Here is a 24,087-nt window from a genome sequence, read left to right as displayed (position 1 = left end):
ATTAGTCAAATTCAATCTGCACACCCAAGATGACCCACAAAACGCGGTTTCAATGTTCATGCACTCGCTCTCTATTTCGCTCAATCCAGCTGTGGTCTTTGAATTATTACATTATTTTAATATCACAAACCCAAAAAACAATACATTCAGATCCCACCCATCAGATTTTTCTTTCCTATTTCCTTTGCTTTCTCACTTGAGAAAAGACTCCTTCAAACAGTTTATTTTGTTTGTGTCTTGCTTTTTTTTTATTAGTCTTCTGTTATCAAAATCTGAGGTAGAATTCCGAAGTCTTCGTGCTTTAGTTGATGCATTCTTCGATGAAACTTGCAAGGATATATTTGGATCGGTAGACCAGTAGTGGGTTTCTGAATTTGGAAACAGGACTGAAAGTGCTAGTGGGGTTGGTAAAATTTGCAAAGATGGAAGGTTCAAGGAGCAGGAGGGTGGATAAAAGGGGCTATGAACAGAGCGTGGAGGATCAAGATGACCTGCCCGGATCAAAAAAGCCCAAGCTGCCCGCTTTAGCGAGGTTTTATTTCATTATTTTTGCACATGTCGTTTCCTTTGATGAATTTTATCGCTCTTGTTGATGAGTGTTTGAATTTGATTTGGCTTTCATATTATTAATCATTATGTGATTTCTGATTATTCGTTCTTTGTGAGCGTTTCCGTGTTTTTGTTTCATGGACTTGGTCATCTTCAATAGCCTACGATGACTTTGAGAAAATTGGGAGAATGGACATTCAGGATCTCAAGTGGGTTCCAGTGGAGCTGATATGAATCAGTTACTAGTACTGGGTGAATTGATGATAAACCATGCTGTGGGGTTTTTGTTGCCCCATTAATCTCATGTCCTACACTATATCCAGCAGATCTTGCCAACTTGATGCTAGTGCCGCATTTACTTGTGGGTCTGTAGTGGACAAAAAGGAGAGTGAGATTTCTTGAGGCTTTGATTAGGTGTGGTGGAACTGGGAAACAATTCCATTTGGTTTATAAGCATCATGCTGAAGTGGGAATCGGAAGTTCTGAGGGAAACATTTCTGGATATGATATCGTAAACAAATTGGCAACTGATAATTGTTGCAAATAACACTTTTGAGTTTCTTTGTGTGATCAATGTGATAATTAAGCAGACAGGCAGGAATAAAATTTTATGTATAGTAAAGGGAAAAGAAAAAGAAAAAAACATAGGACTGCGTTGTTGAACATGGTTATCACATAAGGATGAACGACTTTGAATCCATGCTTTTCATTTCTAAATTGAAGACCAGAGTATTTGGGTAAATATTGGTGGCAGCATAAACATATTTCTGGTAATGCATGTTCATTAAGCTAATGAATCCAACATCCTCCCTCATAGTTCCATTGTTTTGGTTGTTCTGAGACTGGTTAGTTGTCTGATCTGGTTCACTGTAGTATGATCCATGAACTTTCCACTGATGGAGGTAATGCCAACAGGGCAAAATCCTTCATAGCTAGTATTAACTTGTTTTAAATGCTATCCCTTTTTATATATCGTTGTTTATCTATCAAAAAAAAAAAAAAAAACACTTGTTTTAAATGCTATTGTTCTTGTTGCTATTTTTATTGTTATTTTTTTTATTAATTTTTTTTACAAAGGGGAGGATACTGGCTTATCATGATTTGCCACATCAAATTTTCTGGTGGACAGTAGTAAGCTGAATGACTTTATAGTTCAGTGAGCAGTGTATTCTAGATGCATAATGGATATTGAATTGCTTGGCATGGAACATCAGGAAATTTATTGAATGTGCTGCTCATAAGGGTTTTACGTATAAAAAGATATGTATGACAGTATGAGTGATGGAATAGTATGGATATTGCCAAGGAGAAAACTAAATGAAGATTGGTAACTTGTAAACATGAGATATTAGTCTTTTAGTGGTGTGGAAACCAAGTGTTCTGTATGACCATAATTTGACTGGGAGCCAAACTTCAAAATTTTTCATATGTTCTTATGGCTTCTATTTATGGTTAAAACTGTGGGCTAGTTTGAAATGTAACTTTTGTTCACTTCCTGCAGTGTAATTGTGGAAGCTTTGAAGGTGGATAGTTTGCAACGACTTTGCTCTTCTTTGGAGCCTCTTTTCCGCAGAATTGTGAGTTGTATAGTTATTATTGCTTGTTGGTCATTGTATTACTTTCAGTGACAAGTTATTTCAGACTGTTTTTTATGTGGTTTGTTGGTAGAGTGGAACTGTGACCACATTGTTAAATTGCATCAGTGTAATCACTATTGTTTTCTTCTTAAGAGACTGAAAATTTTATCAGAACAATGAAAAAAAAAAAAGGGACAAAAAGTGCGAGAAAATTTTCCATCTGGAGCCAAGCACTATGTCAACATTATAATAGTTCACCACAGATACAAATCAACTTACAATAGAAGGCCAATTAAAAATATGCGCTCACAAAAGGCCGCTTGAGGTTGCAATCCTCTAGGTAGGGAATTCCAAATCCCGATTTCTCTCTTTATATCCACCCAAGGTTCACTCCAAACATCTTAATGATGTACCTGCTCCCCCATAAGGTAACCCCTGTGTCTTCAATCTTCCCCTGGCTCACCCTGTAGCTGTAGCAGTATCTCCATCTACCATGAGCCTCATAATCACCTCTAGCTCTGACTTCTTACCAAACCCATTGCAAATCCTGTATTTCTTCCTCAAACGGCAAACCCATCATCAGCATGCTTTCAGAAAGCAAACAAAGTTTACCTCTACTATATCTCACCAATGCCTAGATGACCCCAGGGGTACCTAAGAGTATCTACTGAAGTTATCTTTCACCTTTCATTGTGGCTGTGGTACCTAAGGGTATCCATTGAAAATTATCTTTCATCTTTCCCTGAGGAGAACTCCTCTTTTGGGCAATCTGATTGGTTCACTTTTGAGGAATACACCACTTGCTAATTTGCAAAATTAAAGTTCAAAGGAACTCCTTCAAGGTCTTTGAGAACTGACATCCAGAGAAAAGCCAAGAAGTACATTCTATCTCATAAACTCTTAATGAATGATATCTTCTCCTCAAAGATCCTGCAGTTCCTTTCAAGCCAAATTACCTGCATCATGGCAAGGACTGTGCAGGACCATGGAATTTCCCTTTCCCTTCTCAAACCTCCGAAAGAAAATTTCCATCAAAGATAGTATTCCCTTAGATCTGCCCAAGCCACACGAAGGAAAACATGTCCTGCTACAAGTTGTAAGTAATCATGCTAAATAAATAAATGATCAGTAGTCACCTGCTCACAATAAACATGACAAATCAATCAAGAGAGGGAGTTTTATTGGGCCCTCTAACATAAATCATGTTATTTGTATTGAACCTTTCTACGAGCTACCAACCAAAAGAAAGCTTTTACTTTATTAGGGGCCTTGGCATTTCAAATCAACTTACTGGATTTGAAGAAAACCGATCATGAAGTCCAAGAAAGAAAGGATTGGACTTAAAAGGGTAAGAACCTTTGCTTTCTGAACTGCAACATCCATCATCAGGAGTGGAATTGACAGAAAATATGATAGAAGAAAAGTAGAGCAGTAAGGTTGTCAATGTCATGTGTGTTGAGGTTTCTAATGAACCTGAGGTTCTAAGAGTGTATCCCATTTGGTGATAACTAATACTCCACCACATGGGCTCCTCTTTGACATGTCTAAAAAGGTGATGGAATACTGGTAGACTTTCTCAGTAACGAACTCCAGGTCCATCCCCAGGAATAAATCTAGTATGAGGGGGAAAATCTGGGTATTCTTGACACTTCTATCATTTATCTGGTTCATGCATGAAGTCACCTTTTGGACCTCATCACACACTCACACACAGATGCTAAGAAAAAGAAACAGGTCTTAAAATTTCATATTGAATTGATGTGAGACAAGGATGATGTGAATCCTTTTAATGTATGAGTCTTTTCTTGCATTGTAATTGTTCTTGTTGCTTCAATTGTCAATGGCATGAATTCATGTAGCTTGATTTCTTGCTTTATGTATCAATCAGAGTTGCTCATCAACAAAAACTTACTGCCACCTAATCATCTAGAATGAGTTTTTGATTTCTTTTCAATCCTTGTTCATGGATCATGAATGTGCGCAATATGCATTACTTCTGGCATATAATTCATCTTTATTCTTTTAAAAATTTATAGTGAAGTTGCTTACCAATACATAATTTCATTCAAAACTGTAAAGCTTCAATAGTGTGCCCTTGAGGCCTGGCTCAAGTGGTAAGGTTGAAAGGTTCCAGGTTTGAGTGCCAGCAGCGTGAACAAAAAAAAACCTCAATAGTATACAATGAACTTCCATAGAAGTTGTGGCTCTTCATTTCTCTTTCATTATTTGAATCATTTTCACACTTAACAGCATTAAAAACTTACTAGTTCTTGGTGACTGTTAGAATATCTTGGACGCTATAAAATACTATTTGCACATCAGGAGGTCAGTAAATCCTGCTTATGGATACATCATTTTTTTTAAGCACCATCTATTTCATTCTGCCTAGCCTGCCTTCACTGTTGCTCAGTCAACTTCATAGTCATGGTTCCAAAGTTTTGTCTAATTCCCATTTGTTTGCATGAGGCAATTCTGATCTTGTTTCAGTGTTTAAAAATGAATTAAAAGTGATTTATTATCTTAATTATATCTTTTTGGCTTGTATCTTGTACATGAATATGTTTCTTTATTGTATTTAACTAGGGAATCTTGTAAATTGGTTAATATGGTACTTTTCATGAACAAAACAGGTCAGTGAAGAGGTGGAGCGCGCTTTGACAAGATTAGGTCATGCTAAACTTGTTGGAAGGTTTGTTTCTACATTTATGGGTAGAAGCTAACAATCAACATCTCTGTTTTGTTTGTTTATGGATCTTTTTCATGCTAATAAACAATTCAAGTGATATAAAAATATTTTTGCATTTTGCTCTTTGTTGTTGTGATGTAAATTAAGTTGATTAGAGGGTAAAGTGAAGGAAAAATTGGAGGCAAGATAATGAAACTTGTGAAAAATATCATGTATTATCATTATGCTCGGATTGTTGTAAGACATGGAATATGTAACTGTAAGGCCTATTATGGTTGTAAAGCAAGATCTTAGACATGCTGCTTGAGAAAATCCTTTTAGAGAGGAATGCTGTGAACATAAAAAGAGAATGTTGAATGGCTGGTGGAAGTGACACTTCAGGGACAAAATAAATTTGTGTTACAATGGGTTCCAAATCTGAACTGGGCATATAAATTCAGTATGCTAACTAAGCACTATATATCCTCTAATTTTGTTTTGTTTTGTTTTTGTTTTTTTGGTTTTAACTTAAACTTTGTCATTCTTTTGTTGGGAATGGATTGGGGATTCAGTTCTTTAATAGGAAGAGAAATAAGATGGAAGAAACATTAGACTGTTCCATAAAATAAATGTCAAAGAAGTATGGGGAAACAAGAATGTTATGATTAATGGATGAGTTCAATGGGACTTAAATTTGATTTCCTAAAAACCTGGTTTCTGTTAGGTGTTATTTAGTCTTTTTCATGGTATCCTTTCCATGAGGCAAGCCTCGAAAGAAAGCCCATATATTAAATATAACAAGGAACCTAGGTGTTGGCATAATAGGTGACAAAGTTCGGTTCTAACTGTGCTTGGCAAACTTAAGATGATGCCTGGCAATGCCATTTTTCCATATGCAATATATTCCTACTTTTATGGTATGATATATCCTTCTAGATCGACATGTAGAGCTTCCTTGAAGGCAAGTTCTGTATGCAATGTGTCCAACTTTTATGGTACAATATGCCCTATTTTATTGACGTGTAGAATTTCTTGAAGACTAACTTGCCTTCTTCTTCTTCAGAAACTAGGGAGTACCCTGATCCGCCAAAAAATAAGTTGCCAAGTTCACAGTGGATAATAAATTAAAAAGTAACAGGTTGCGCCCCCCCCACCCATTTCAGAATGTTTACGTGGTTGTGGGGCGGGGGGCATGTGTCTTTGATGTAATGCTAGTGGAATCATGGATGGAAAAGTGAAGTGTAGCAACTGCAAAACTAGATGAAATGTAGGACCAATGCAGTTTTATTTGTTCTATTATAGGCTTCCCTGGTATTTGGTAACTGACTTTATTCAAACAGGTTGTGCCAATGAAAGGTTTTGGTTGCGTTTGGTTTGGAAAATGCTTTCTAGTTTTCATTTTATGAAAACAGTTTTTGTTTTCTATTTTTTCTTTTCTTGAAAATGCGTTTGGTTGAGAAAAGTGAAAACTACTTTTAGAAAATGAAATTTGTAAAATCTTGTTTGGTTTTAAGTTTTCATTAATGTAAAAAATGGTAAAAAGAAATGTAATTAAAATTTTACAGAATACACATATGATGTCATGAGATATATTATTATAATGGAAAATATTATTATTGTGATGTTATATGTATAACGTATATGGTCTTATTATTATATTGCATTTCATTTCATTATTTCTTCTTTTTCTTTTCTTTATTAGATTTTTATTTTAACATGGTTTAATAAATTATTCTTATAAACCTATAATTAATCAACTAAATTATTTGAATGTGAAAATATATCCACTGATAGTAATCCATATTTTTTTATAAATGAACAAAATACTTATACCATATATAATATTTAATTTCAATATATATATATATATATATATAAGATAATGTTGTATTCATATTAATATTTCTTTTGTATATGTAATATACTAATATTAATATTCCTTTTGTATTATAGGTCTTATAAGGTATTCTATGTGATTTTATTTACTTTATTTGTTTTCAACTTTTTAGAAAGCAATTCACTTTTTTTTTTTTAAGAAAATTTTGAAAACAATAAATTGTTGTTTGCACTTGATTCATTTTTTGAGATCAGTTTTCTAGAAAGAGCTAAATGGAAAAACACTAATAAAAAATGTTATTTTGACCCAATTTTTATTTTCTTTGAAAACAAAAATAGAAAACTACCTCAACAAACATGATCTTAATGTGCTGTATTAGTTTAACAAGTGATTTATACACAAAGAAACCTTAGTTTTTAAGTGGTTTGGCTAACCACGCTTACCTCCACGGATGAGAGAGAACCAATACACTATACTAAAGAGAACTTACAAAGGGAAGAGAAAACAAAGATAATCCTCAAACCCCAAAATAATACCATGGTTTCCCGCCTTTAGTGTCTACACTCTGAACCTCAAGCCTTATTCTACCGGGTGTCTCCTATTCTTTGTCACATCTCTACCTATTTGTATACTCTTTAAAAGCTCATCTCAATCTCACAACTTTTTCTTTTTGTAACCTAGAACATTAGTAGAGAAAATTCTAACTCCTTTCCTTTCACATATGAAATATTTTATACAATATTTTTTATAGAAAGGAATATGTACCAAAAAGAAATATGAGATATTTTCTAACAATTTCCATTTTGGCTCCATCTTTCTATGATACATGCATCCACTATACATGTCTTCTTCTCACATGCCTTTACCGGTGCACCCAACTCCTCTAATGCACTGCAATCAAGCCAATTACCTAATGTACTCCCCTTGAAAACTTACCTAAAGCACTTCCATTAGAAATTGAAGTTTTGCTTAAATGAACAAATAAGCATCCACTCTCTCCAATCCTTGGTCCACAATACTCGATCTTCCAAATCCTTACTCTACACTACAACTTCCTTGTGTGCTACATCCTTGTTTAGTTTTGGTAGATCTCCATGGATTCAAATCATTAACATTTGATTGTTTCTACTATTCAAGCTCCAATAAGTGTATAAGAGATACGATACTTATTCTAGATAACAAAGAACATACTCAATGTATCACATACCAACGAGAGAACAACTAACTGCCCCTTATACAAAAAGCCCTTCCACAATATTCTTGTTTAAATGGAAGTAAGTTGCATGTAATTTGTGTTCAGAAGGCCTGATTTCAAATAGGATTTTGATGATTCTCTGTAATAGAAGTTTTATAGTGTGCTTAGGTTTGTTTTTGTACCTTCTTAACACGTCTATGTACTAATGAATTGCATTTTTTGTCTATTACAGGTCTTCACCACCAAGAATACAAGCCCCAGGAGGAAAGAATCTGCAACTTCATTTCAAAACAAGGATGCCACCTCACTTATTTACTGGTGGCAAGGTTGAGGGGGAGCAAGGAGCTTCTATCCTTGTCGTTTTGCTTGATGTGGACACTAGCAGTGTTGTTCAAACTGGACCAGAATCAGCAGCCAAACTGAATGTTGTGGTGCTGGAAGGTGACTTCAATGAAGAATCTGATGATGATTGGACCAAAGAGCATTTTGAAAGTCATGAAGTGAAGGAGCGTGAGGGGAAAAGACCGCTTCTGACTGGGGATCTACAGGTGACCCTCAAGGAAGGGATAGGAACTCTGGGAGATCTTACTTTTACAGACAATTCAAGTTGGATAAGGAGCAGAAAGTTTCGCCTTGGGGTGAAAATTGCACCCGGATACTGTGAGGATGTTCATATTCGCGAGGCTAAAACAGAGGCTTTTGCAGTTAAAGATCATAGGGGAGAATGTGAGTTTTCTGCCAATTGCTCCCTCCTTGTTTTGCTCATCCAAATGTTTTTTCAAGAAAATTTTGCACTGCCAATGCTACTTAAATGGGTGGACAACAGATAGTTAATCACATAACTGAGAGGACAGAGCCTGTATTAGTTGGTTAGGCACAGTAATGTATATGTTTCTGCAGTAGGTAGAAATGCCAACTGCTGCTAAGAACCTTAGCCTGCATCACACAGAGGAAGTGTACTGCTATTGTTTGATTGACAAAAGCAGTAACAGTTTGACTAATGGTGTCCTCACTTTTTCACTATAAGGAATGTGAGGCCCTTCAAAAGCATGATGTGCAGATGATAGTTAGCTGCAGTCTAGGAAATACAATGATTATAGGGTCAAAACACCTTTTTAAGCTTATCAGGTTTAAGGTCAGAATGGCCCAAACAAATATAGTTATTGGTACCCTAGTATAAATCATGAGCCCATGTAATAGTTTAAACTTTTAGGAAATTTGATAACTTAATGTGGTATCAGAGCAATGATTAACTAGAAGTCTCAAGTTCAAGGCTTCATGTGCTACCACATATGATGGAGGGTATTAGCCGTATACATGGTGGGACCATATCTTAATAGTTTAAACTTTTAGGAAAGTTGGTAACTTAACTGTTATGCTGTAGGAAAATATCTAGATTGTAAGGTTAAGATATCTGATCATAACAATGTTTTGACCTAGAAAATCTCATATGCTAGGACTGACTCTATCTGCCTGTGGTTTATATGCTGTCTTATCAAGGGAGGATGACTCAATCTTCACTGACAACAACTTTATTTACAAGTAAGGAAATTAATTAGCAACAAGAAAGTATGGACAAACTAAAGATGTTGTAAAATATATTGAAACTAAAGAAATAATAATTTCTAAACCTGCTATAATAAAGTATTGTTTGCCTTCTTAAATCTAAAAATAATATCAGAACTGTTCTAACAATGATTGGATTAGTTACTTAGAGAAAAATATAATAACAAAATGAAAATCTATCTAAAAAGATAAGAAATTGAAATATATAAGAATGTAAAGAAAAGGAATTTAAATGTAAAGGCTGCATTAGCCGCCAAGTTGCAAAAAACTTGAACTTAATTTAAGTGCTTGACATAAAAAATATCTGAAGTTAGAAAATGACACAGTAACATAAGTTGATAAGCACTATCAAAAATACTTTTAAGAATTTAAAAAAGAAACATCTTCCTTGGGTTCAACTTCTTGTATGCAACCGTTGAAGTTCTGTGGTTTATGATCATAACCCAAACAAAGTTACTAAAGTCAAGCACCATCCATTTTCTTTATTTTTCTGATATCTTTATACTTTATGTTGCTACCCTAAAGGCCTTTCCTGGCTTCCTCATAATATGATGGATGCCATTATCCATATTCTCAGTTTTTCCATTATTCCCAAAGTTTCCTCCTTATAGTAAATTAATACCCTCCCTTTTTACAGATTTAAGCTTAATTTCCTCTTTAGATGGCAGAAAGATCTTCTTATTCTTATTGTCCTTGTTAAAGGTGTAGATATTGGTCCAGCCATCATATGTAACACCCTATTATCATATTGTCATGGCTTAACAAATTGAAGATGACACATAGCCATAGTCAAATTAATCACACCAAAGCTTATGTCTACATGAAGAATATCATCCTATGCTTATTTGAGTGCATTTGGAGATAACACAATCCTGGCATTCCTTTCCTGCCAGATAATCCCTATCAGAGTAAGGCTAGTCCATGTGCCAAAACATCCTGCCTCCCAAATGACCGTTGAAACCCCTAAAAGATATGATCTGCACTTCCACCACACTTTTAGGTGGAGCCCAAACAATTCCAGTGCTTCTTAGTAACCTTTGCCATAGCTCTAAAGCTACCAAGTAGTATAGAAAAAATATAATTAATCAACCTGTCACTTGCTGAGCACATAAAAAAATCCAAACAGATGATTCTGTAAAGAATACTCAATTGTAGCATATCATTTGTATTGATCTTCTTATTAGCAAATAATCACACAAAAGCTTTACCTTATGCAAGATTTTCATCACCTTCTTCAGGATGATCATCATAAATATGATCTTCATAATCTAGTTCTTCCTTATCACATTTTAGAAGAAACAAGGATGTCTAAATCGAAAAAAAATTGAACCATGTCTCTATAACATCACCATCTTCACCCTTGAAAGAACCATTCAATTTTGATCTAACTTAAGCGTCTATAATTTCTGTCATCCTTCTCTATCAAAAGTTGCTGCCTTTATCAATGTGATTGCCTGAGGTTTTTGGACCCTCCATTTGACTTATGCCTGCTTCTTCACATTTGTGGCATGTTCTTCCAAGGTTTTCAATGCAAGTTTGGCCTGTTGTCCAACTTAAATTTGTGTGATTTGCAGTGTTGGAAACTTTCTTTTCAGTTCTCGAAACACACTTCTGCAATTGTCCAGCCTCCATAGCATTACTTTGTATCATCACAGTGGTTGTTTCACATTTAAAAGTGGGTTGCAATCTTGTAGACTGTTGTCAATATACAAATCTCCCCTTATTTTGTTGTTTCTCTACCAACAAAACTAGTTAATCTGATGATTTCAAGTAGTTCTTTGGCTTCTTGGACAAAAACCAACATTTTATATTAATTGATACAGTTTGACTGTGTACTTGAAATGTAGAACACTGGAATCTTGATGTAAATAAGGTCAAATTTTCTCTCTTTCGATTTGTTCCATTGAATAAGAAGATCTTGTATGTAACCATTAATCTAACCAAAATTGTCTCTGTTTTCTTGAAGTATACAAGAAACATTACCCACCTGCATTACATGACGAAGTTTGGAGATTGGATAGAATTGCCAAGGATGGAGCACTGCACAAAAAATTGGTGAAGGCTGCAATTGTGACTGTTGAAGATTTCCTCCGTTTTCTTGTCAGAGATCCACAGAAATTAAGAAATGTAAGGCTTTCTTTCTTAATTCACGTGTTCTTTTACACGTGTTTAATATATTTGTATACATACATATATCTATAAATAGATTCTCCCTTTGCTGTATATTGTTTCTTCAAGTATTGATTATTCTTTGTTTTTCATTTTTATTTGATATTCACAATACAGATCCTTGGGAGTGGAATGTCCAATAGGATGTGGGAGAATACAGTGGAGCATGCCAAGACATGTGTATTGGGTGGGAAGGTCTATGTTTACTTCACTGATGAAACTCATAGCACTGGTGCTGTCTTCAACAATATTTATGAGCTTAGGGGTCTCATTGCTGATGAGCAGTTCCTCCCTCTGGAGTCGCTTACCCACAATCAAAAGGTAGGAGTTTCTTTCTTTCTAAAAATTCTAGTAAAAAGCACTATATATATATTAAGTTTCTCTTTTATTGGTACACACGTACTTGCACATGTCCACAGTTTTCCATGGGGGAGTTACTAAATAAATTCCATTACATGTTATATTGCATATAACATGTGGAATATTGAATTCCAGATTTTATAGCTGAGTTTAGATTGCTAATAAGAAGAGGATCAAATTGCATGGAAAAGATAGATTGTGAACAATCAAATATTGGTACTCACGTACTTGCACACATCCACAGTGTTCTTTAGGGGAGTTACTAAATAAATTCCATTACATGTAACATGTGGAATATTGAATTCCAGATTTTATAGCTGAGTTTAGATTGCTAATAAGAAGAGGATCAAATTGCATGGAAAAGATAGATTGCGAAAAATCAAATAAAGCATAAATGATAAATGATCAAGATAATGAAACCAGAATGGCACAGAAAATATGAAGTACTGGGGATTTTCATATACAACCTGAAGGTCCACTCATATCAAGCCATGTGGAATATCGTCACATCCTGAATGATACTTAATGATTGATTTTGCTCCTTGCCTGGTGTTAGCTTGATAGATATTGTTGGCCTATTACCTAACAGCTTAAACTTTTGAGTAAATTGGTAACTTGACACCAGGTTATTTTGTTCGAAATGCTTTGCTGACAGTAAAGTTATAATCACTGCTCATTTGGCATAAGGAATAGCTTGAATTGGATGCAGTGAATGTTGGTAGTCTGCCCTGCAGATATTCTTGGCATGTCGCAACTATCATTTGTTAGACTGTAAACAACACCTAATAATTAGTTCCAACCTTTCTCTTGGGGTTTGAATGATATTTCTAATAATATAGTAGAACTAACAATTTTGTTATACCTAACAAAATAACATTGTGATTTCATTCATCTCCATAATTATAGCTCACTTGTGGAATTCTGTTCAGATTTCAACGGATTCCCTGGTGAAGAGAGCATATGAGAATTGGAGTCAAGTTGTTGAATATGATGGCAAAGTCCTAAATTCCCTAATCGACAGTAAGAAGGTAACAACATCCTCATCTATACCTATAGTTGATCACGGCCATGTCAGGGATCACTATATTAGAACTGCACCACACAGCAAGAACCATATCCCTTCTGACCCAAGCCCACAATGCCAACATGAAAATAACCACCCATCGGCCAGGCAATTGATCGAATACCCATTTGTGAGGTCTGATCCAACAATGGAGATGGCATTGACAACTCCACAAGCAGCATTATCTAGCAGCATGGATTACATGTCAGCAGGAACTTCTGCAAGGGGGAATCCATATCTTTCAGGAGATTGCTCTCGGTCAAGGAATGGACAGGGATTAGAAGACTATTTCTCCGAGGAAATCCGGCTGAGGAGTTCGGAGATGTTAGAAAATGATGAGATGCAGAGAATGCTAAAAACATTCAATATGGGTGTTGATACTGGGATGGGACCTGCCTTTGGTCATTCTGATGATGCTTGTTATTCCTACAGTATTCCATATGAGCGTCAGATGGATCAAACATTTGGTCAGATGGATCAAGCATTTGGTCAGGTGCATGGCCGGGGAACAGGAAAGGCTGTTGTGGGATGGCTTAAGTTGAGAGCTGCCTTGAGATGGGGAATATTCATAAGGAAGAAAGCAGCAGAGAGGAGAGCTCAGCTTGTTGAGCTAGACTGAATTGAATGCTTGGTATCTGGCAACCACTACTCCCAACCTGAACCTGGTATATGATTTCAACTTCTTTACCTCCATCCTAGCAACTACCAGTTTTCGTAATAAAGCCAAGTTACAGAAAGAAAGAAAGAAAGAAAGAAAGAAAGAAAATACAGAAAATATGCCTGTTCTATATGTATAACAGCTGAGGCTTTCACCTTATCCCTTTCCATATGCCATCTTTTTGTTCAATTTTCTTGAATATCTTTTCTTCTGAGAATACTCTGTTTTCTGTTTTTCTTCATGTTTGTGCTATATATCGATAAGTCTAACTTAGTCACTGTTAGGGAAGGATATATTGTTTCATATTGTAAGCTTTCTGAGGTATGGAGTGAATCAAAGCCCTCTTTGTAATTTTACAATCCTCAGTTCTTGTTGATCATATTGTTCTGCGAATTGATTCTGAGGCTTTAAATATAAGCTCTACATTATTGTGCACAATGGTTGTGTGGCCTCCAGGAAAAACTAAGAACATCAGGGGTGGAAGATATATTTTTCCTCAAATGCACATCAAGCCTATTTATTAAAAATCTTTTCCTGGAAATATTTTAATAGTGCTCCATGTGGTTGCTGAGGGGTTGAAAAATGATTGCTGTAAGATTCCAAATTTTCTTCTCTTATGGAATTATACTTGATAACATAGTGTGAAATAATGGAATGTTGTACTCATTAGGGATACCAAAAAATAACCACTAAAGTGGAAGGCTTCCAGCAACCTGGAAACTTCGCAGCATTATGGATGAGCATATGATTAGTAATGAACCAAGCCCCAAGAGCCAAGCCCCTTGTGCTGCAAGCCTGGTGGTCTACTGAGTGATACAAAATGGAGCATTAGGGTAAAAAAATATTTGATTATTATCAATATGTACCAACAAAAATTTGATACGATCCACCAACACAGTTCAAACCATATTTTTACATGAGTTTAAATTGACTATAATTGGATTTGAATCAAATTTATATTGAATTGCATAATCCATTTGATAAACATGTTATTTTTGTATTATTTTTTATAATACAAATTTAATCCAAATTGACTTATTCAATAATTATGTTGATTAACATGATTATAACCACAACCTATTTAACCTATTGAATCATTTAAAATTTGATTTTAAGTAAATAGATCAATTAAATCACAAACATATCCAGGTAGAAGGTTAATCATATTGATTCCAATAAGATCAAAATGAACTTGATTATTAAATGGGTTACATATGTTACATGTTTTAATAATTAGATCGTGTTAAGATTCGTGTTTTTGCATCCTAATTATTATTTGTCATATTTTGTATTGACCTTTATCATCGAATGCCTGAATTTTGACACAACATGAACACAACCGCCCAATATAAATTTCATCTCCGTGACTGAACCAAATCATACCATGAAGGGTGATAAACAGCATTTTAGGAGCTTTTACTAGGTGGGTTTTGGGGTGGAAGACAGGTTTGACACCAAGCTGCAGCATGCCATCCGCACCCTTCTAAAATAGAGGCCAATGCTTGGACAACTAATGTTAGAGAACAGAGATTTGGCCTGCTATCCCCCAGAAAGAGGCAATGAGCATACAATTAACAGTCTTTCCTGTATGTAGAAAGAAATGATCATAAAACTCTTTCAGCACATCCAGAGAATCCCTCCAGGCTGCGTGCCAGCTGTTCATACAATGCCAGGCTATAGTCATGGGCACCCAAGTCCTGCTTTAATATTCCTAGCTCCCCAGTGACTGAAAATTAAATAAAAAGAAAATGCTAGAGAGATGGAGAAACTTTTAAGGCATTGCTCCATCAATTGGAAAGAAGATGAATGGGAAAAAAAAAATGAAAAGAAACAAGCATGCTGTTAGCAACTACAAAGATTAAATAAAAATTCAGTAACAGAGAATAACAATGGATAATGAGAGGAGAATACATAAATGAAATTAAAAGAAAAGGAAAGAAAAAGAGAGAAATTACAAGGTAATACAACTCCGCATGTAATAGACTCCTATTGCTGTGGCTCTTTTCTTCTCTAGGAATGGGTGATTCATAAAGCCTCATATACATGGTCCAAGGGAGTATGCATCAAATCCGAACTCTCCATTCATTAACATAGTCTCATCATGTTCCTGCATCACACACCAGATCTTGTTATAAATGTTCAGAGAAGAAAGCAAAATTATCAGATAACCAAAAATGGCAGCATAACTAAGGAGCTGGTTTATTTGGTGTACATGATCAAATTCAGTTGAATCCATTTTACAACAGCAAAATATGCATAGATAAAAAAAGAAAAAAAGAAAAAGCATCCAACTAGAACCAGTAGGAAAGCAGTCCTGGGATGGAAGAGCTTCTCAGGTAGAGATATGATTTGAAACAGAAAATACCATCAAACGCTAATTCAAAACAAAGACATTGATAAACAGTTTGAGAAAACCTTATGGTTTCACTGATTCTTTTTCCTTCTCTAAGACTTGAGTTGGTGGTCAGAGAAAGTATTAAAAAATATTGGTCAGTAAAAAGAATGGGTCAGTGGTGGGAGCATCTAAAATGCTGAAAACAAATATTTGGGCACCTAGCAGTTGAATCAATGCAAATGGAAGAGGTAAAATCAGCGAGGAGAAAAATATGCATGAGGAACATATTTTTTCCAGACTAGTGCTGAAAATATTACTCATCCTTTTTTCTTTTTCCGATAATACATATCCAACTTCAAACGATGTCATGCAGTTGCTAAGTCGTCTGCCTCTATGTGACAATAGTATATTATTACAACAATTGTCATTTTGATACCAAAATACTTGCATCCTAACGATTTTGATAACACAAAATTTGCAAGCACTAACATTGCTGTTAACTTGATTATTAACAGCTTCCTTGACTACTGTTATCCTGATCATTCACACAATAAACCCTCCACATCCACAAAACCACAGAAACAGAGTCCTTACTTTGAACAGTTAAAGTTTTCCAGCTTAAGATATAGGTTAATTGCAAGAGTCTGAAGTAAAGATAACCAAAAGGTCTGACAATAAAAAGGGGGGACTCAAGCCAAGGATTCAATGCCCCATTATAGGTCCATTGGTTTGTGAAATGTTTCTTATAAAATCATTCCCAGGCTTATAGCCAATCAGATGAGACCCATCTCTCCTTCAAAGGGCTCTCATTCCCAAAAGACTTACAAGTGAAGAGGATTATAGCAGATAGAAATGGTATTCATTAAATAACAGGTAATGTCAGGCATTCAAAATCTTTCAATTAACTGGGAAACTTCTACAGTATATCTCTCTATTAATATTAAGGTACCCCTTAAGGATTTATTAAACCTCCTAGAAGAGTAGGACAGGGATATCCAATTTCTCCATGTCTTGGTTAGAAATCTTAAGTATGTTGGTGAGGATGGAAAAAAGGTAAAGGCATCAAAGCTAGTGATTATGGTGTAAAAATTCCTTATAAAATATTTGATGATGATTATCTAATTTCAGTAAAGCTTCTGGTAGTGCTCAAAGGAATATTACTGATCCTTTTAGCAGTTATTATGTTCTATCTCATCTGCAGGTCAATATATCTAATCCAATGTTCAAATGTTAAAATGGTTACAATTAACATGTAGGAACAGAGGTGAATTTTTTTCATCAAAATACATGGTCAAATATGCAGCATTCTGTTTTATATCCATTAATTTGAGGTATGGAACAATGATATTGAGCTTTTGTGGTTTTCCATTATCAAGATAAGAGAAATTACCAAAAAAATAGTGCAGTCAAAAAAATGATTTTATATGGAGTTTGGTTGTTATGCTTTCAGTTTGATGTTTGGAGGCTCATAACTTGTTTCTTAGACCAGTTCTTGGACATGACAATCCTAACATGCTGAAAACAACAGAAGATGAGAAAAAAATGAAATGTTGAGTTACATCCCTCAAATGCATTTTTTGCTTCGCTAAGTTATTGGCATGTGCCATTGGGAAATCTAAGAACAGTATGAGCTGATATGGACAAAAACAACACATCCATGGTTTTGTATGTGAATTTTGATATCACTATATTGTGGAGTCTCTGAATGACCCATTATTTAGGACTACAGTTCAATAGAACTTGGTTTGGGCAATGCAACTTACATTATGATATGCAAAACAGTACTTAAAAAGTAAATAAACAAACAAGCAAATCTGGATGAATAGACATCTTCAAAAATAAAAGTAATAAAATGGCAAAACTAGTGATGAACCAACTATATCATCAAAGGTTCTCCACATGTTCTAGTTCTGCCACCCTAGTCAGTTCTAATAGAACAATATCAGTTCTAATAGAACAATATCTGGATATTAAATTTGAAGCAATCTTTATAGAAGTACTAAGAAATCTCCTCAAAATGATAGGTACTTTGTGGGAAGATATAAAATGAGGTGGCAAATTCGCCCTCTCATGGCTTGACTTAGTTCATCACACATACGTAGGCATTGCCATAGGTGTGTGTGGAGGTTCTGGTTACTCATCCTTTTCTTCCTTAACATTGATGTCTCCACCTTATAATAATGATTGAGAGAACATCAGCAGAGTTGCATGGATTTCTACATTTTTTTTACAGTCAAATTAATTGTAGGAATCATACCCTCCATGTCTATGGAATAAGATTTCTCAAAGAGAGTGAAGAAGATATTAGACTTCTCTTGTACAGATGATATCAAGAAGCTTTTGGTCAAATGTACTAAGGTCAATGTTACAATCCACCAGAGTTCTTAAGATGTTAAGAGGATGCTATTTCTTTCTTATTTTGATATCATTCATTCACTCTTTTGCTCGGCCCTTTTGTTAGGGCTATACCTCTTCACATAATGGATTCAGAAGCTAACAATCTTAGAAACACAACAACATGAATCCAAAAGGTGTCAACATGGAAAGGAAAATCAAGCCAATACAATCATTAGAAGGAAATAAAGTTTTCCCCATAATTTAGCATGGAGTGATTCAAGAGTTACACCATGGTTATTAATTTGAATTCACAGGAAAGGAGACAAAGTCCACCTCTGGTTTCAGCAAACAAACTCCAACTTTCCTGGGGGAGGGGTAGGTGGGGAGGGCATTCAATTTTATTTATCTAACTAGATAGGACTGGCATTGGGTGGGAACATTTGAGCACCAGAAGAGAACAGAGACAAATAAACTATCGTAAAAAGTTCACTTGGTGGGATTAAGCAAACCAATTTTCATGAAGACAACATCATAGGAAATACAAGCACTAAGGTGGATAATGCAAGATAGAGATTATAAAAAAGGGTTCACCTATCATGTGAAGGGAAAAGTCAAAACATAAATCCACACATGACATCCTCGGTTTATATTAAAGAATTCATCTTCCTATGGTAGGATGAAAAAGGATGGCTATGAATGCATATGTAGAGCAGGTTACTCTGAACAGAATAAAATAACCATGACTGACAAGCTGCTCGAAAATTTGATGGTATTGCGTGCCTCTTTATTTACTTCTATGTCTCTGATTATCGAGAACAGCCAAATGACTTTTATTCAAAATGAGGTTAAAAACACAGAAGGGGAAACTTAACATGATCTGCCCTAGCCATTCACTTTTTGAAAATAAACTCATTATAATCATTATACATTTGAGATATCCTAATGTCCTTAGATTGGTAGTTTCTTAAATTGAGCATAAAGGGATTTCATTTCTCTGGAAAGCCTTGCCTCTGGAACAGCAGCAATTGTCAGCTATACCTATGAGAGAGGTTTCTATGAAGCAGAAACAGTTGTGTGATATGCTTCATCTAGATTGACAAACTTACATCCTTGTTTATAAACATTATAAATTAAACCCTAATTACCATCAAATCCAGAATCTCATTTTTTTTTCATTTTCTTCTATTTAACATTTTATATTCATTTTAAACTTATGGTTGAGATATGGGGGAAAATGGAAGAAGAAATGTAATGAAAGCAGATGAAAGAAAGAATTTGGTCATACCCGTTTTATCATTGCACTCATTAGATCATCCAAGGACTCGTAACTATTATGAATCAAGCCATCCTGTGACTTTGTTTGTTCCAAGAGGTAGTCTTCATTTGACACCATCTTTGTGTCCATAGCTGATTTCTCAACCTCGCTGTGCTGCACAAGAGATGAAGAGCTAGCATTTGATTGACTGATCAAAGGCATATCCATCTTTCTATTGCATGCTGCGTTATTTTGGTCCAAACTGTGGTTTAAGGGACCCATAACATTGTTGGCAGGAATGATAGAGTTTAATGTGCCAAAAACATGATTTGAGCTCTGGGTGTAATCTTGTTTCTGTTCTTCCCACCTTTGCTTTGGTGCATAGTTAATATTCTGAACCACATTACCAATCAACCCTGATTGGCATGGCATTTCTCCTCTTGAGTCCTCAAGAGGTCCTGCAAGTACACTAGTGGCAGAAAAATCAATTGGGCTACGTCGAATATGAGAGCCAGTTGAAGAAATATGCTCTCTAAGGTTATTAGTAGTCAACGGATCGCAATTGAGTGGTTCACTCAATGGCAAAGAATTTGATGGAAACTTCGACAATTGAAGTGCACTCTGCCAGTTTTCATTACATCTACCATGATCCAGAAAATTAGATGAACCACTGACGCCCATTGTATAAGGTTCTGGATTCAAAGTAACCGCTTTCAGGGAAGATTGATTTGCTAACCCTCCCCTACATAGTGTTTGTTGTGGATTAGATTGTAACATCAAAGGGTTGCTTGGGGCATTGGATAAAGAGTTGCTTGAGCTATGAACAGTCATTCTGCTATCAGGGAAGCCATTGGCAGTTGTGAAAACTGTTGTGTTATCAACAGAACTGAACTCTCCTCTCTGGGTACTAATGCATTTTCTCTGTTGCAACTGGTCTAGCTCCAATGACGTTGGAATCCCTTGAAACAAACTTGCACTTTGGTTTGTTGGTAAAACAACCGGTTGAAGCTTCCCATGAGTATTAACAGAGTTGCTTGAGTTTTGGGCATGGCCTGTTTGAATCAGTCCAGAAGAAGTAAGTCCACGTAGGCTCAAACCAGCAGGGGAATTCAACCTACCAAGCATCCCACTTGGTGGATATGATGACATAGCAGTGCTGTTAAGCCTTCCTGGTCCAGCCAAGCCACGAAAATCACCAAATCCATCCAGCGAACCCATGCGCATATAAGAGGAATCTTTAGCTCCAAATGCAGCAACCATGTTAGCTTGCTGGGTTGCCACACAACTGATCCTTTTCAGATAAAGCCTATATTTCTGCAACAGAATATATGACAGTAGATGTAAAACTAACTACTCCAAAAAATTCTCCAAATTTTCATATAAATCGTGAACAAGGCAAAACTTTTTCCTTTCACTAAGCTTAATGCTCAATTATTTCACTCAAAATTTTCATGGTTAGCAAGAGAAACTGTTACTGAAATTACCAAATTATCCGAATGCATGCTGATGTAAAGTTGGACCGACCACTCATGTTTTTTGATAAAGTGATGAACCCTCTTAAATAAGGAATTACAAGGTCATAGTTACCCCTTAACCAAGCTATGATTTCCACATTGTTATTACGCATAAATTGACTCCACAGCATCATATTTAAAAGAGGGTGCTTTCTTTATCAAAACACCCATCAGCGGTAAAAATCAGCTCATTAATGGAATAATCCAAGAAAGAATAACCGATAGATCATTAGTTCTAAAGAGGCATTGCTTTTCCACAAATTCATCTCTGGACTTTTCTCCAACCATTCTTGAAATTCTTGCCAAAATTTCGATGTAGAAATTGCCTCCTAATTTTCCATTATATGAATCATATTAATTCCCAAATTCCAAATTTTTTCCAGGAATTCTTCAATCAAGAGTTTGTTGCTGAGAAAGCACTGAATGCTTAAAGTGAATACAGAGTAAGTAAAGGAAATATTTTTACCTGCAAATGGCTAGCCACATTTTCCCTTGTAAGTCCTTCAACATTCATCAGGTCAAGAATTCTCTTAGGAACAGCCTCTGCATTAGAATAAAGGAGACAGGGAGGAAAAAACCATTAGTAACAAGAGACCCAATCTAAATATATGTGGACGTGTTGTATGTATATGTATATATCATATGTTATTGGTGAAGGACTCACTTTCAATGCCCAATTGATTAACAGCTGCAACAAACTTCCTGTGCAGTTCCACGGACCAAACAACCCTAGGTTTCTTTTGGGATGATGGATCCTCATTCTCTTCTCCGTTCTCTTCACCCTCTTCCTCCTCATCCTCATTTTGGTCCTTCCGCTTTCTATTTAGTTTCCCATTCTGATCTGCATTGCTGGATGATGGGGGGCCTTCTCCACCTTCTCCATCTGCATGTAGGGCGTTGTCCTGATCTGCAGACTTGTTTTGGTCCTTGGAGTCGATCTTCTTTCTCCTGATTACATGTTGCCATATGTTCTTGAGCTCCTCAATTCGAACCGGTTTCAACAAATAGTCACAAGCACCATGAGTAATCCCCCTCATTACTAGTTTGGGGTCACTATGCGAGGACAACACTGGGAATCATTTAAGATATCAAAGTGAAGTTAGAAATTAATACATCCCTTAAATCTTGAAAGATTTACTATATACTGCTCAAATTGAATATTTTATGGTGTATAGGATAAAGCAAATCTACATTTTTTGCAAAAAAAAAAAAATTAAAAATAAAACCACTAATAAGCAATGAACATGAGGCAAATCAAAGAAACCAGAGTGGATTTCATCCGCTATACTTCTATAACAAAATTCAACAAAAAGATTTGGGAAAAAGAAACAATAGATCCATATATTGAAGAACAGAACAAGGGTTCATTGCTTACTGATGACAGGTAGGTCCATTTCAAGCCCCACAAGCTCGAGGAGTTTAAAACCATCCATGTCTGGCATACTAACATCACTGATAACCAGGTCAAAGTTGTTCTTGTTTTCCCTCAGCATCTTCAATGCTGTGATCGCCTGGTTGGTTGTTGTAACTGCAAAAATCCAAAATCTTGTTGAAAAAGAAGCCACAATTGGAAAATGTTAAGAGACAAACCCACGGAACATAAATCAAACAAGACTTCAAGCGCACCCCAGAATCAAAGAGAACATCCCAATAAACAAAGACGGCACTAATTCATATGTCATCCATGAATCCCAACAAAAAGCAAAATTTAACAAAAGTACTGTGGAATGCGGAAAATACTTGGAACACCCATTTTCACAACTTCTCAAGTATTCTAAAAGCATCGACTTCAAACACAAAACTGAATTGAGTCAACGAACCCATTCAAAATCAATGAGCAGAGCACCAAACGGAAAATTATGATAGGAATTTCAATTATACTTCAAAGAAGCACAAAATTGGGTAAAACAATTTACGTAAAAAAAATCCACGTTTCATGACTCAAACCAAAATTCATGTAAAGCAAAAGGCGAGCAAAACAGAGAAGAACCAAACCCTGATACTGGCATCGACGAAGCAGGCCATCCAAGAGCATAAGACAAGTCGGATCGTCGTCGACGGCAAGCACGCGCATACCCACCGGAAACGGGTCCTTAACTCCATCTTCGCCAGCCAGACCACCTTTTCTTTCCTCCACCGTCATTTTCGAGCAACAGTCTCAAAGACCCAGATGAGAAGAGAGGAGAAAAACAGAGATCACAGAGCAAAAGCTTTGATTTTTTATATTGAAAACACTTTGTTGACAATTTTGGACCAGACCCAGAAAGCAAAAGACATGAACAAAGGAGAAATGAGAGGGATCAAGGAGAGAAAGTGGGTAAAGAGACAGACATGGACTAGAAGTAGTAAGTAAAGCTGTGCAGATGGACAATGATGGTGATGGCCAGAACAGAGAGAGAAGGGGCTTCAAGTTTCAACCCAAACAATACAGAAATGAAACAGTATTATTATAATCACTCTCTCTTTCTCTCTCCTCTGTGTATTTGTCTTTATCTTTTTCCCCTCCCACAACAGACACAACCTTTTCTTTTTCAATATGGGAAATTGTTTGAATAATAAACCTTCATTTCTTTTTGGTAATCTCCCCCAGGAATATGGAAATGGAAGACCTTCAGACAATGACTCTCTACGCCTTCGCCCACCACCGGGCAAACGCTCAACTCATCCACACCCTCCATTCCCCATACTACTCTGACCAAGCCCACAGATCCAACGGCCGAAGAAGGGTCTGAAAACGGGGGAAAGACATCCGAGGCTCATTGACGATGATGCATGTGAGCTCTACACTAGACTCTGAAATTTACCATAACAAAGGCGAGGAAATTAAGATGGATTATTGGGGGTATTATGGTCAAAAGGGGAAACATTCTTACAAATTACTATCAAAAATCTATAGAGAATCTGTTAATAATTTGGGCTTTAATTGCTAATGATATTCCCATTCTCTATTTTTAGGAAGCCTTTAACAATGTCCGGCCCAAATTTTATTTCTATTTGACAGTGACAG

General features: G+C 35.9%; 2 protein-coding genes across 3 annotated transcripts; one reads left to right on the top strand and one right to left on the bottom strand.

The window, feature by feature from the left end:
- LOC100255894 (calmodulin-binding protein 60 E) lies at nt 1-14,077 on the top strand. Its single transcript, XM_003633113.4, has 7 exons — nt 1-532; nt 2,051-2,126; nt 4,757-4,815; nt 8,056-8,549; nt 11,356-11,516; nt 11,676-11,879; nt 12,848-14,077. Exons 1-7 carry the CDS (start codon nt 423-425, stop codon nt 13,598-13,600), a joined length of 1,857 nt encoding a protein of 618 aa, XP_003633161.1. The 5' UTR covers nt 1-422; the 3' UTR covers nt 13,601-14,077.
- Nucleotides 14,078-14,971: 894 nt separating this feature from the next.
- Nucleotides 14,972-23,640, bottom strand: LOC100259369 (two-component response regulator ARR12). 2 transcript variants are annotated; one of them, XR_786885.3, is made up of 7 exons: nt 23,076-23,613; nt 22,456-22,608; nt 21,745-22,149; nt 21,547-21,623; nt 19,597-20,880; nt 15,595-15,746; nt 14,972-15,407 (listed from the first exon to the last, which is right to left on the bottom strand). XR_786885.3 is itself a non-coding variant. In XM_002270797.5 (6 exons), the coding sequence occupies exons 1-6, from the start codon at nt 23,221-23,223 to the stop codon at nt 15,675-15,677; spliced, it is 2,139 nt and encodes a 712-aa protein (XP_002270833.2). In that variant the 5' UTR covers nt 23,224-23,640; the 3' UTR covers nt 14,972-15,674. The 2 variants fall into 2 exon arrangements, 1 of the variants encoding a protein (XP_002270833.2); XM_002270797.5 differs by having other exon boundaries at nt 14,972-15,746; nt 23,076-23,640.
- Between the last annotated feature and the right edge of the window lie 447 nt (nt 23,641-24,087).

This window comes from Vitis vinifera, chromosome 11 (assembly GCF_030704535.1).
Source record: "Vitis vinifera cultivar Pinot Noir 40024 chromosome 11, ASM3070453v1".
Classification (NCBI taxonomy): domain Eukaryota; kingdom Viridiplantae; phylum Streptophyta; class Magnoliopsida; order Vitales; family Vitaceae; genus Vitis; species Vitis vinifera.
This window is presented reverse-complemented; position numbering and strand designations above follow the sequence as displayed.

Coding starts and splice junctions, on each gene's coding strand:
- LOC100259369 (XM_002270797.5), bottom strand. CDS start 23,223: ATGACGGTGGAGGAAAGAAAAGGTGGTCTGGCTGGCGAAGATGGAGTT. Junction 20,881..21,546: donor ATGTGGCTAGCCATTTGCAG/GTAAAAATATTT, acceptor ATTCTGTTGCAG/AAATATAGGCTTTATCTGAA. Junction 15,747..19,596: donor TGAGTGCAATGATAAAACGG/GTATGACCAAAT, acceptor TGTGTGATGCAG/GAACATGATGAGACTATGTT.
- LOC100255894 (XM_003633113.4), top strand. CDS start 423: ATGGAAGGTTCAAGGAGCAGGAGGGTGGATAAAAGGGGCTATGAACAG. Junction 533..2,050: donor AAGCTGCCCGCTTTAGCGAG/GTTTTATTTCAT, acceptor CACTTCCTGCAG/TGTAATTGTGGAAGCTTTGA. Junction 8,550..11,355: donor TAAAGATCATAGGGGAGAAT/GTGAGTTTTCTG, acceptor GTTTTCTTGAAG/TATACAAGAAACATTACCCA.